We start from the raw sequence: 14,586 nt of genomic DNA, 5'->3' as shown, positions 1-14,586 counted from the left end.
TCTTGGGTTAAAGTGATTCTCTTACCAAAGTCTCCCTAGTAGCTGGGACTATAGGCACCTACCACAATGCCTGGCTATTTTTACAGGTGGGGTCTCGCTCTTGCTCAGGCTGGTCTTGAACCTGTGAACTCAGGCAATTCACCTGCCTTGGCCTCCCAGAGTGCTAGGATTACAGGCATGAGCCACCATGCTTGGCCATATGTTGAATTCTGTCTAGAGTGGTGAGTGATTCTAGCTCTTGACTCTTCCCTTGGGCTAGAGATTCTGTCCCCTTTCTTCCCCATTGAATTTTGGGAGAATAAGAGATAGTGGTTTCCTATATTTTGTGTGTTTTTGTGTGAAAGCCCATTTTTTTCTAAGGGAAGAAAAACCCTTTTTCTCTAGCTATACTCAGGGAAACGTAAACTGAGCCCATATCAAAGATATACACTTGACTTAATTATTTAACCTCTCCAAGCTTCAGTTTTCTCGTTTAGGGAATAATAATAATATTTGCTAAACTTGTGTTAAGGAGTTACTTGAGATAATGTTCGCAAGCCCCTAGCCCAGGGCTTGATGTAGTGGAGTTCTTTAATAATTGTTATTTTCTTTTTTTCTCCTCAATTGGCTTGGGAGAGGTGGGCCATCTGTGACAACTCCCATGGAGAAGAAAATCTACCAGGTCCATTCGGAGATTCAATCTTCAACTTTAATATCAATGATTTTAGAGTAAGCATATTATTAATAGAGCCTCAGGCACACACGTGTCTTTGAAAATATTGTCCTAGACAGGAAACCTCAGCAGGGCTCCAGCATTATCAGGAGAATTGTCATAATATGGGTGGCAATGGTGTCTATTTAATAAGTTTTGGCAAAAAAGAATGTGCTAGCCTATTTTGACAACATGTAGTTTCCTCCCTCTTCCCAAATCCATTCCCGTCTTTTCTTTTTCTTTTTTCTGTTTTAAGGTAGTGTCTCACTCTTTTCCCCTGGGTAGAGTGTTGTGATGTCATAGCTCACAGCAACCTCAAACTTTTGGGCTCAAGCAATCCCCTTGCCTTAGCCGCCTGAGTAGCAACCCACCACAATGCCTGGCTGATTTTTCTACTTTTAGCAGAGATGAAGACTCTCTCTTGTTCAGGCTAGTCTTGAACTTATGATTGCTCAAGCAATCCACCCGCCTTGTCCTCCCAGAGTGCTCAGATTACAGGTAACAGAACTCCCTGGAGTTGCTTGTCCTCAATTTATCTTCCTCTTCCTAAACTGGAATGCAGATGTGGGGTGGTGAGCTGGCACTGACCGCACAGCCACGGGCATCCTTTAGGGAGTAGCAGAACAACCAGGAGAAAGAAAAAGGGCCTCTCAATAGTACCTCATATAACCCTGTCGCTTCCCTCCCTTTGTTTTTCACGTGTGTGAGAGAAATGGACCTTTCTTTCTTTAAACCATGACCTTAAGTTCTCGTTTAAAACAATAAAATCAGTATTCTGGTATTGCATAAATTTATGAGGGATGAATTGTAGTTATGTCAGATTTTACGAGATTGTCCATAATTTTTTTCATCGATTTGCAGAATTACTTATTACTATCTTGCATTTCAGGTAGTTAACTAGTAAAAACAGAAAAATTACACAGCCTTTGTGCTCGGGGTGAAAGAATTGATATGATTTTAAATGATTTATCAAATCCGACATGGTTTGTGTTGACAGCTAGCTAAGGCTGAATGGCTAAGGTTTGCAATGACAAGAGAAAGGTCTTTTTAATTTTTTAAATCATAGTCCATCTAAATGGAAACTCAGTGGACATTCTTGAGTATGCACAGTTGCCTTCAGTGGGGTGATCTTGCCTGCCGAGTGTTAGTTATGTGTAAGGGGCAGATAGGCATTAATTATGGGTTGGAGGTTAAAGACACTTTATAGATAACTGGGTCGGTGGTAATTCCAAAGTATATTTTCTCAATAAAATTGAGGGTATACAATCTACTAGAAGGTGGGGTTTTTGTTTTACTTTTTAAAGTTGAAGTTTGATAAATTTTCTCTAATATTTAACACACCTTTATTAAGAACCTATTACATGTCTGGCATGATTTCTTCATCAAATAATAGCATATCAGCAGTGATGAGGAGAACTTTTTATGCATGGACGTGAAGGTAAGAACAAGAATTGCCTTAGAACCAGCCATCGCCAAGGGGCATGCGTATGAAAAGGGAGATCTAACCAGCCAGTGCAAGCGATCACACGCTACTGTAAGCGTGGCAGGGTCTTCAAGAGCATTTGGGGTACAGCCAGAGCTAAGTTTGCCCCAGCCAGATCTGCTGCCTCTAATCCTGAGCATTGAACGGGAAGCAGAGAGCCAACACAGCACGACAGGGAAATAAGTGTCAGTTTGCATGGAAGATTGGGAAGGAACCATTGTTTAGAAAGCTGAATAATTTATTCCCTGTGAATAGCTTTTGCAGCTCCTTATGTAACTCTGTAAATGTTAATAGCTATTTTATGGGCAGACGATGCTACCATGATTGGAAACTTCCACGTCGTTAGAGAGTGATTTCTTAGAAAAGTAAACCTTCTCCATCAGTACAATACTTTGGAAATTAAGGGATTCGTTTGCCATGAAACATATGAACCCAAACTGATATTCAGAGAATCAACCACTGTCACATCCGAGTTACACATGTAATTTTCAAATGAATAAGCACACACTTTGGAGTTGGTGTGGCAGGGGGAATCAGTTAGGTATGGCCTTCTCAAATGCTCTGGTGGGACAGAAGCTGGGAGGGTTTTTTTTTTTTTTTTTATTAAATCATAGCTGTGTACATTAATGCAATCCTGGGGTACAATGTGCTGGTTTTATATATAATTTGGAATATTTTCATTGAACTGGTTAACATAGCCTTCATGGTATTTTCTTAGTTATTGTGTTGAATGTGTTTTTTAATTAGGAATTGCAGAGGACTTTGTAATCCTTTATATTTAATGTTTAATTTATTTAATAGGAGCAAAATAATTATAATAATAAATCATTTGGACCTCTATCAAGATGCCATGAATTTCCCAAGTGACCTTCAACTACTATTGTAGCCAGGACATGGCAAGTTAATGGAAGATGTGCTTATCCACGATTATTATTTTTATTTCTTTTCTGACAAACTTTTGTTTTTCTTAAAAAGTTGTAGAGAAATGTATTTCTAGTGAATAATCCACTTGAAGCTATTTCATGAAGTGGCAAAACATGTTCAGCGATGTAGACAGCCATTGACTCTCCATTCAGAAATAATTCCTGGCTTTGTGTCCTGTAACCCTTAATATTTATTCCTAACAATATTACACAGCAGCCACCATATTTTTTGTTTTCTATTCACTTCATCTTTGCTTTGCTTCTTAATGTTAATTGTTCATATTTGATACTAGAATAGGACTCTTATTTGAAGACTACCATATATAAATTCCAGCCCTACTATAACACAGAATCACCAACAAGGATCAGTTAACCCTGGGTGGTCTAAATGGGCTGAGTGATATTTGCCTTATGGCAGACAAAAGATGCATTGCAAGCAGTGGGTGTGGAAGTTTTCTGAACTGATAAAATTAGTCACAGAGACTCTCCTGGAGGTTGGGGAAGCCTGGGTCCTCTGGTTGCACAGATCCTTTCTGATAAAAAGGGCCTCTGCCCTTGAATATTCTTTCTTTCTGACCAAGACTTGGAGGATGGGTCACTAAAACTAATTCACTTCCAGCTTTCTGGGTTTTTCAGTGACTCTTTTGTTCTGTCTTTACTCATGTCAGCACAGCCAGATTCATGACAACCCTGCTAATGGTTTTAAATTTGTGTTTCAAAGTACTGAGTATCATTTAGAGGTAATTAGTATAAAAGCACTTTGAAAAGTTAAAGGATCTAAGGAGAAGGAAATGCTATTAGACATTTATTTTGGGAAGTTTGTGATTCTGGAATCTCTTCTTTGAGACCAAAGACATGTACGGCAGACGCTCAGTAATGCTCATTGAAATAAATCAAGAGTAAACAGGGTGAGGCCTGGTGGAAAGGGTCTGGAGTCAGAAAGACCTGTGTGTGATTCATGGTGTGACTGCTACTAGATTTACGGCTTTAGGTGAATCAGAGTCCTTATGTGTAAAACAAGGCTAGGTAGGCTTCTCTCAGAGAACTGGCTTCTCAGAATAGTGCTTAAGCTGTAAGCTGTGCTCCATAAAGGGTAGCTGCTAGTAAACTGAAGTAGGGTGAGGGCAGGACCTCAGAGAGTATTCTATACCATGTTGTAGAACAGTGGTTCTCAACCTTCCTAATACCACAATGTACTTTCATTGTTAAAAAGGGGTCGCGACCCACAGGTTGAGAACCGCTGTTTTAGAGTATCCTGATAGAGGGAAATTGTTTATTTTGGATCAGCGACCCTGTAATCCTTATTTCAATGAACATACACTGTTTGATAGGTATAAGCAAGAATGAATGCTGGGAATTGGGGATAAAGAAATAAAAGGGCATATGAAGAAGGGAAAAGTGGAGAGAGAGCAAAAAAAAGTGACGATGAGATATTAAACTATGCCATCAACAGTTACCTCAAAAATCAGGGTACTACTGCCATATAATTTTGCCCTTGACCCAAAGATAGTTGGGTGCTTATTCTTTTTTTATTTTTTATTTAAGGACTATCAATGTTTCTTTTTTAGTTCATCAACATATTAAGTCACTGCCTAGGCTTTTTCAGCTGGTCCTCTTTAAAAAATAGTATTTTTTTTTTTTTTTTTTGTTTGAGACAGAGTCTCAAGCTGTCACTCTGGGTAGAGTGCTATGGCGTCACCGCTCACAGTAACCTCCAACTCTTGGGCTTGAGGGATTCTCTTGCCTCAGCCTCCCACGTAGCTGAGACTACAGGCACCCGTCACAATGCCGGGCTACTTTTTTTTTTTTTGGTTGCAGTTGTCATTGTTTAGCAGGCCCTGGATGGGTTCGAACCTGCCATCCTCAGTGTATGTGGCCGGTACCCTGCCATCTGAGTTACGGGCCCTACCAAAAGGTAATATTTTTAAGTATTACCATTGATCTGTCCCTCATCCATTTTCTCATTAGTTAAGTTACTAAGTTGTGTATTTCACAGGTCTCTCTACTATGCACCAGGTTTATACCAGGGGCTTTTGTGTGTATGTGTGCTTTAGTGGGGTGGGGTAGGTAGATTTCGTCACTTTCTTGCTTTTAAGTTTAAAGCTAAATTTACTTAGCTTTTTTCTTTAAATTCAAAATGAGACTCCTAAATTAAAAATAATCAGACTGGGAAATTAAAAACAACAGACGAACTATTACAAATCTGGTAAATCAATTAGTCAAATATGGAGAGTGAAAAACATGCTTGGAATGATTTTGACTCATATAATTACCTCAGAATAATTTTTGAGTGTTTCTAGGCAACAGATAATTTAATAAGAAACAAGTGGTGAAAAAAAAAGAAACAAGTGTTTTTTTTCCTCCTTTTTTCTTTTCTCTTCTCTCTTATGTTGTGATAAGAGCAGCTTGTCTATTTGCGTGGTATTAGAAATAGCTGGTTGGGTTACAGCAGAAAGCCAGGAACATTTAGAATGTGATTTTTTTTCATATAGCATACTTCACCTGTGTTTGAAGAAACATTAGTTTCATTAAGGTACAATTGACCTGTACAGGGAGATCAGAGCATTAAGTAGGGGATAAATTTGGATAGAAATCATAATGAGTGAAACTTTGATAAAGGAGAAACTGCCATAAAAAATGCTTAACCTTTATGTTTCTATATCAATGTTTTGGGTTCCCTTTTGAAATTAAATCTTGCTTGTCATCTTTTGAGATAGCTGAGTAGGTCATTGCTTTACATGATAGTGAGCAGAGTGCATCTTCTCACATTCCTTTTCCATTTGTGGAGGAATTTTCTTTAAGTGACGGGAGATGTGGCTCCAACTGCTATCATAGCCCATCCCTCTGCTCTTTTCATATGGCCACAGAGAGATCCAAGGGTTCACATACACCTGGTGCATTTGTCTCATAAGCAGAAGGAGGTTACTAACTACTTGAACACAAATGAAAGTTTACTAAAAGGAGGTAGAAGGTCAGAAGAGTGCTTTGGAATATTAGAAAAACAATCCTTACTAGAGAACATTTAATCATAAGTAGCTTATCCTTCTTGAAGGGAATGCAGTGTATTTGCATCATTCTCCTTGGCAGTTAACCTTTTATATTTTATACTCATGACATTTCTATCAAGCACTCCATGTGCTCCAGTTAAAGTCAGAGGTCTTTGGACACAGTTCAAGAAGTAGACAGTGTCTAGAGGGGGAGCTTATGCAAGACAGTTTGGCAGAGGGAGGTCTTTGATAACCACAGGAACAGTGGATGGGAGAGAAGAACTAAGGATGTGAGTAACAGCTTTTGGTAGTAGTGCCTCTTGGGGTATTGTTTTGAGCGTGAGCTATTGGACAGAGGAAAGCCATGGAAGTTTCTTGACAGGATTCCTAATCCAGATTATAAGTTTGTGCATGTGGATATTTGGACTAACTCAGTGCACCTGTGCCTACAATCAGGAGTATATGGTTCAGTGGTCCCAGTAAGAGCAGGACTCATTTGGGAGGCAAATTGAAACTCTATTGAAGTGAAGTGATTCAGAAGGAGATGCGCAATACGCCTTTCCTCCTGGGAACATTTTCTCCTAAGGTATTAATCAGGGCACCAGGCAAAATACTCAGTAATAGTGTTCCAAAGATAAGAAGCTGTGGAAACCTACTTATTTTCTGAAATGTTGTCTGTCTTTGGAAGAAAATAGGAGAGAATGAATAAACATACATAGTTTATGTAAGGATGATGTGTGAGTCAAGGTACCCTCTGAGTATTCTTAATGTTGAAGTGAATGTCTACATAAAATTATGCATATGGAGTGAAATTGCAGCATAGATTGAAAATGAAAAATGCTATGAAAAGAGAGTTTACAGAACTTAACTTTGGTGGAATTTTTCTGTAGGATCTGAGGGAAAATTTTATTTTTTTTGTTTTTAATTATTTTTTGTTAAATCATAACTTTGTACATTGATGCATTTATGGGGTTCAGGGAACTGCTTCGACATGCAATGTGAAATGCTTACATTGAACTAAGTAACACATCCATCACAATTATACTCATTATAAAGTTTCTTAATACTTTTGAAATGTACCATTGCATCATGCACATTAGGTGAGGTCCCCCCAAATACCCTCCCGACAGTTTTATTTTTATGATTAGAATTTTTCATTAGGTTTAAAATCCTGGCTTTTAATTTAGCTGTATGACTTTTAGCTATAAGGTAGCCTCCATAAACATCAATTTTTGTCACCAGTTAAATGTTACCTACCTCCTAAGGTAATTGTGAAAATTCAATGAAATAATGTACGTGAAGTATTTAGCACAGTGCCTGATTCATAGAAAATGTTCCATAAAAATTAACTCCTGTATTAGCATTCTAACCTGTAAGCTCTACAGAGAATAACAACAATGATAACACAAGCTACCAAAACTTGTGGGACACTACAAAAATAGTCCTAAGAGGGAAATTTATCGCATTAGATGCCTATATCCGAAAAACAGAGAAAGAGCACATCGATAACCTAATGAACCACCTTAAAGAGATGAAAAAAGGACAGCAATCTAATCCCAAACCTAGCAGCATAAAAGAAATAATCAAAACTAAATCAGAGATAAATGAAATTCAAAATGAAAGAATCATTGAGAAAATTAACAAAACAAAAAGTTGGTTTTTTGAAAAAGTAAATAAAATCAATAAACCTTTGGCCAGATTAACTAGAAACAGAAAAGTAAAATCTCTACTAACCTCAATCAGAAATGATAAAGGGGGCTGGTTACAGTGCCAGCCACATACACTGAAGTTGGTGGGTTCGAACCCAGCCCGGGCCAGCTAACCAACAATGACAACTGCAATAAAAAATAGTCAGGTGTTATGGTGGGTGCCTGTAGTCCCAACTACTTGGGAGGCTGAGTCAAGAGAATCGCTTAAGCGCAAGAGTTAGAGGTTGCTGTAAGTGTGATGCCACAGCACTCTACTGAGGGTGACATAATGAGACTCTGTCTCAAACAACAACAACAAAAATAATAAAGGGGAAATAACAACAGATGCCACAGGGATACAAGAGATAGTATCTGAGTACTGTAAGAAAATCTATGCCCAGAAATTGGAGAATGTGGAGGAAACAGATCAATACCTGGAATCACACCCTCTCCCTATACTTAATCAAAAAGAAATAGATCTCTTGAACAGACTGATTTCAAGAACTGAGATTGAAGAAACAATAAAAAAATCTCCCAACAAAATACTGCCCTAGTGCAGATGGCTTCATACCAGAATTCGATTAAACCTTCAAAGAAGAGCCTATACCCATCCTGCAGAAATTATTCCAAAAAATTGAGAAGGAAGGAATCTTCCCCAACATGTTATACAAAGCAAACATCATCCTGATACCAAAACCAGGAAAAGACCCAACTAAAAAAGGAGAACTTCAGACCAATTTCACTAATGAATATTGATACAAAAATTCTCAGTAGAATTCTAGCCAATAGATTACAGCTACACATTAAAAAATCCTTCATCATAATCAAGTTAATTTCATCCCAGGGATGCAAAGCTGGTTTAATATATGTTAAGTCCATAAATGTAATTCACCATATGAACAGAAGCAAAAATAAAGACCTTATGATCCTCTCAATAGGAAAAACATTTGATAAAATTCAGCATCTTTAGAACACTGAAGAATATATATATGTGAAACTTGGTAAACGGTTTGTGAAGCTAGTGAATGATGCCCCATGAATATATCAATGTACATAGTTATGATTTAATAAAAAAAAAAGAATATAGGCATAGGTGGCACATTTCTTAATCTGATCAAAGCCATCTACGGCAAACCCACAGCTAATATTATACTGAATGTAGTAAAACTGAAAGTTTTCCACTTAGAACTGGAACCAGACAAGGTTGTCCTCTATCAACACTACTATTTAACATAGTGCTAGAAGTTCTAGCCAATACAATCAGGTAAGAGAAGGAAATAAAGGGCATCTAAATGGGGGCAGAGGAGGTCAAACTCTTGCTCTTTGCCAATGATATGATCTTATTCTTAGAGAACCCCAAAGACTCAACCACAAGACTCTTGGAAGTGATCAAAAAAGACAGCAATGTCTCAGGATATAAAATCAATGTCCACAAATCAGTAACCTTTGTATGCCAGTGGTTCTCAACCTTCCTAATGCCGTGATGTATTTTCATTGTTACAAAGGTGTTGTGACCCACAGGTTGAGAACCACTGGTATATGCCAATAACAGCCAAAATGAGAAGGTAATCAAGGACACAGTTCCCTTCACAGTAGCTTAAAAAAAAAATGAAAGTCCTAGAAATATACATAACAAAAGAGGTGGAGGATCTCTACAAAGAAAATTATGAAATCCTAAGAAAAGAAATAGCAGAAGATGTTAACAAATGGAAGAACATATCTTGCTCATGGTGGGGCAAGATCAACATTGAATCAACAAGAATCAACATTGTGAAAATGTCTATAAACAATCTACAGATTCAATGAAATCCCCATGAAAATACTATCATCATACTTTCAAGATTTGGAAAACACAATTCTTTGTTTTGTATGGAACCAGAAGAAACTCCGTATAGCCAAGGCAAAACTCAATAATAAAAACAAAACTGGGGATATCACCTTACCAGACTTTTGGCTATACTACAAAGCCATAGTGTCAAAACAGTATGGTATTGGCACAAAAATAGAGATGTTGCCATTTGGAACTGAATACAAAACCATGAGATGAAACTAACATCTTACAACCACCTGATATTTGATAAACCAAACAAGAACATACACTGGGAAAAAGAATCCCTATTTAATAACTCCCTGTCTTTGTTGACAGTATGATATTTTACCAAGAGAACCCCAAGGACTCAACCACAAGACTCCTCCAAGTAATCAAAAAATACAGCAATGTTTCAGGATATAAAATCAATGTCCACAAATCAGTAGCTTTTGTATATGCCAGTAACAGCCAAAACGAGAAACTAATCAAAGACACAGTTTTCTTCACAGTGGCTTCAAAAAAAAAAAAAAAAAAAAGAAAGAAAAGAAATACTTAGGGATATACATAACAAAAGAGGTGAAGAAAATTATGAAATTACCTCTACCAAGAAAATTACCCAGTGGCTATAATCGTTTCTCTCTTACAGTCAAGGAAACTGAGGCTCAAATAGATGAAAGAACATGGCCAAGCTCATGTACTGTGTGGTCAGCAGAACAAGCATTTGAAGGCTGGAGGCTCTGCTCTTTCAGTTCTCACAAAACCTTGCAAGTGGAAGTAATGAAAATTTCACAGGCAAAGCCTGGCCCTGTTATGGACTCTGAGGTAATAGCAGTATCTTTATTTTGATGTTTCCTTTAAAATCTTATCCTCTGCATGATGGGCCAGGCAGAATGGCAAATCCCACCCTTGAGCAGGCCCTTAATAAATCACATTCAGGGTTTGCTAACTCTCCCTGCTTAGGGCACAGGAGTGGCTCTGCCTAGTTCAGCTTCATCAGTGGGTCTAACTGCTATTCTGAGCTATTAATAACAGGAAATTGTATTGATTTGATCAGTAATAAAAGCTTCTTAAGCACTGTAGGCAGTTGTTTAGAAAAAGATTGAATTTGAAAACACACACCTGATTATTTAGCAGCTTTACAAACACCTGAGAAGAAAATACTTCATTGTCAAGTGCAGCTGCTTTGGCAGTGTGATTTCTGAAAGGCTGGGCAGTAGCAAGAGCAGCTACTACAGACAGGCGCAGATACTTTTTGTCTTAAGTATGTGGCTTCAGAACATTCTGTGCCTTATACATTTTTAACTCGATAAATCTGCCTCCATGGGCCACAAGAATGCAAATTCTTGACTAATCTTTGCAAATACATGTTTTAAGAAAAATTCCTTAAAAAGAGTAGTTTCCTGATTATTAGAAATACTTGTCTGTGTTAGGTGTTTTACTATTTCCAGAACATTTACATCTATAGCTGTCTTTTCATTTTTTAGCTGGAGAGAGGCTGGAGCTGAACCTGGCTTGCTTTGAGACCCAAGTCTGCCTCTCGTGAGCTTCTGTGACCTCCATCACGTCCCTCTCCTCTCTGTGCCTAAGTGCTCATCTACGAATTGGTGGTGTTGATGCTTCCTTTCTAGACTGTGACACTAAATTATCTAATGTTAGGTGCCAGTGCTTTGCGAATTGTGCCAGGCCTTTTAAAAGTGAACCGAGACTAAACTTATTTGGTGTTCATAAAGGAGTATTCATGGGTTAAGAGCATCCTGAAGATCTAAAATAAAGTTGTAATGAGATGCCAGAATTTGCTATTGAACAGACATGTAGTTGGTAATTTATCAAAGAAAATAGAGGGACATGGAAGATAATCCTGAGAGTGGTAAGAGCTTTTAGGAGAAAAGAGAACAGTGATGGAACACAATTCCAGACTTCTATAAGAGATAATACCATCTCAGTCCACAGAGGCCATGTGTGCTATCATCGTACAGGCAGTGTAGGGCAGTCAAATGAGTCAGTCTCTGATCTTCCACTACCTATTGTGTGAATTCCTTAATTCTCTGCAAAAAGTGAAAAGAATAATACCTACCGCCACAGAGTTATGAAGATTAAATGGGCCAGTATGTGTAAAATGCTTGGTGGGCCCAGCATGGTGGCTCACTCCTGTAATCCTAGCACTCTGGGAGGTTGAGGCAGGTGGATTGCTTGGGCTCAGGAGTTCGAGCAAGAGCGAGACCTCATCTCTATTAAAAATAGAAAAACTAGCCTGGTATAGTGGCTCACGCTTTGGTCCCAACTACTTGGGAGGCTGAGGCAAGAGGATCCGCTGAAGCCCAGGAGTTTTAGGTTGTTGTGAGCTATGATGCTACAGCACTCTACTGAGGGCAAGTAAAACTCTGTTTCAAAAAATAAAAATGCCTAGCGCATAATAAGTCTTATTACACTTCTCCTTCTCGTGTAATACTTTTGGGCACGTAGGAACTCTAACCAGATAAGCCACTTGTAGAAGCTTATGTGCTTCTCAGAGCATTCAGGCAAGGTCTAAACGCCATAAGTAGAGTTCTAGTAAATACTCTGGGATTACTCAGAATATTGCCCAAACTTATTAATGGAGTTTGAGGGTATGTAGCCATTTCAATTATGGTTGGGTGCAGAGAAAGTTATAGATGTTTGGTATGTGAAAAGACTCTAAAAGAAGGTTTTGAGGGGAAGCAAGTAGGTGTCTGTGCCATGGGAAAAATTTACAGGGATTAAATTCAAGACTCATTCAGAGATAAGGGTACTGTGTTGAGGAATGAAGAGAGTAATCTCTTGCTTAAGCCGGACTCGGGCTGAGAAGGTCTTGCAAAGGGATGCCTTATGAAGAATCGTGGAGGAGTTTTCCAAACTGTGGAGCTGATTTTTTGGGATATTCTTAAAGTATTTATAATTTACCATTTGGAAGCACTTCATTTCTTTGAGTAAACAACTGAGAAGTTTATAAGTATAAAACTTGCAATTACATAACCTTTTAAGGATTGTTATTTTCAAAAACATTTAGATAAGGATGAGCAGTCAGTGATTTTAGCTACTGAATGTATGAGTGTATGCAATTAGGAAAGTAAAATGGAAATCATTTGAAAAAAGAAAGCCTTTCTCAGATTGTCAGTTTAAAGCGTAAAGTTATGTGTTTGTATAGTGTGGTGAGTATGATGACGTGTGATCATTGCATAGTTACTGAATACTTTTGCCTTCCAAGTCTTTCCCATAGTCTTCATGGAAGACAACAAGACAAAGTGCGTGATTTTTGAAACTTGCCTATACTTCAGAGATGGGTGGACTTTAGTTTATTTTCATGGTTGTACCACAAGAAATTCCATCTTCTTTGCATGCATAGGTTAGAAAACCATTCTGACCTTTCCCATGCATTTTTTTCATGCTGACTTTTTTGTGATGATACTGATAATCTCATTTTTTATTTGAGTTGTTCAGTTTTTTTCACATTCATACTCTCATTTGAAGACAAAGTAATTTAATGTTTCATTTCATTTTATTTTATTCTAGTTATTTGAGACAGGCTCTTACTCTATTGCCCAGGCTGGAGTGTAGCGGTGTCATCATAACTCACTGCAATCTCAAGCTCCTGGGCTCCCGTGATCCTCATGCCTCAGCCTTTCTAGTAGCTACAAGCATGCACAAAGATGTCCTGCTAATTAAAAAGAAATTTCCATATGGACAGGATCTTATTATGTTGCTCCGGCTGGTCTAAAAGTCCTGTGCTCATGATCTTCCTGCCTTGGCCTCCCGAAGGATTACAGGCCTGAACCACTACACCTGGCCCAGTGAAGGTGATTTAAAAATGTTATTTGTTATATCAGAAGTTTCCTGACTCTGCACCTGTGACCAATTCATCATGGAAGCAGAGGAGGGAAAATATGAGTGGAGTATCCCCAGAGAATCTTCTCTTCCAAAATATGGTTCTGACTGGGAGGGACTGGGACAGGTGTAATGGAGGGACAGTATAAACACACCTGTAGACCTGCTGTCACCTGTCCTCAGGGTGGGGGCTGGGGCTGTGAAAAGGGACTGCTTTTTTTTCTGTGTTTTTTTTTTGGCTGGGGCTGGGTTTGAACTCGCCACCTCCGGCATATGGGACCAGCGCCCTACTCCTTGAGCCACAAGTGCCGCCCGAAAAGGGACTGCTTTTTATGCACCTACCATGGGCCAGGTAGGTCCTGGTAGTTTAGCACATATTTTTTAATCTGCTCAACAACACTAAAAGATGGATATTGTTACTACCATTTTGTAGGAAACAGGCTACATTTTTGTAGGAAATTGATAAGTCACCTACATGTATCATAAAAATAAATCTATTTATTTGCTATGCTCAAATGATGTTTATAGTAAAATTTCTATTGTTGCCTTAATTCCTTAGTCTTTTTAGAAATCCAAATGGAAAGTCTGTGCCCTTCATGCTGAGTGACTGTTCTATATACAGTATCAGACAAAATCAAAATAAAGGCAGTTGTGGAGTATGAGTGAGGGCCGTACCTGAGGATACTTTGTTCTAGAACCTGAATCTGGTGCTGGTCTTGTTGATTTTGCTTCTTCATCTCTTCTTGTTCTTTTCCACTGCTGATTCCATCTAGAAGCCATTTCTCCCTCAAGGCCTTTTTCTGGTGTCAGGAAAGAAATATGAAGATATCAGTCAACAATCTCCAAAATCTGTTACTGCTTCCAAATCTTATGAATTCCAGTAGTGGACTTATTAAAGAAGAATTATTTTCTCTCAGTGCCTTGCCTGAATAGATCTGGCATTTTATAGCCTTCATTGCAACCTTCTTGACCCTTTTCCAAAGTCAGTTTTTACTTATCTAAATCCTATTTATTCTTCAAGGTTTATCTATGAAGATCCTTGCTCCCATAGACAACTCTCTTACTTCAGAATCATGCTGTGCTGGATGTTTATTGCAGTTATTATGTGATGGACCTCATGATGTGATGTCTTTACTGTCATTTGTTTGGTTGATGGATGTGTAT

At 38.3% G+C, this 14,586-nt stretch overlaps 1 protein-coding gene across 1 annotated transcript in view; it reads right to left on the bottom strand.

The window, feature by feature from the left end:
- Nucleotides 1–14,586, bottom strand: part of PALMD (palmdelphin) — a 56,281-nt gene that overhangs the window by 14,697 nt on the left and 26,998 nt on the right. Inside the window, exon 3 of the mRNA XM_053591878.1 lies at nucleotides 14,098–14,222. Coding sequence (XP_053447853.1) covers nucleotides 14,098–14,222 — 125 coding nt within the window. The remainder of the gene's footprint in view (nucleotides 1–14,097; nucleotides 14,223–14,586) is intronic.

The sequence above is a fragment of the Nycticebus coucang genome, chromosome 5, assembly GCF_027406575.1.
Source record: "Nycticebus coucang isolate mNycCou1 chromosome 5, mNycCou1.pri, whole genome shotgun sequence".
Classification (NCBI taxonomy): Eukaryota; Metazoa; Chordata; class Mammalia; order Primates; family Lorisidae; genus Nycticebus; species Nycticebus coucang.
The sequence above is the reverse complement of the archived record's forward strand: the minus strand, read 5'-3'. Positions and strand labels throughout refer to the sequence as shown.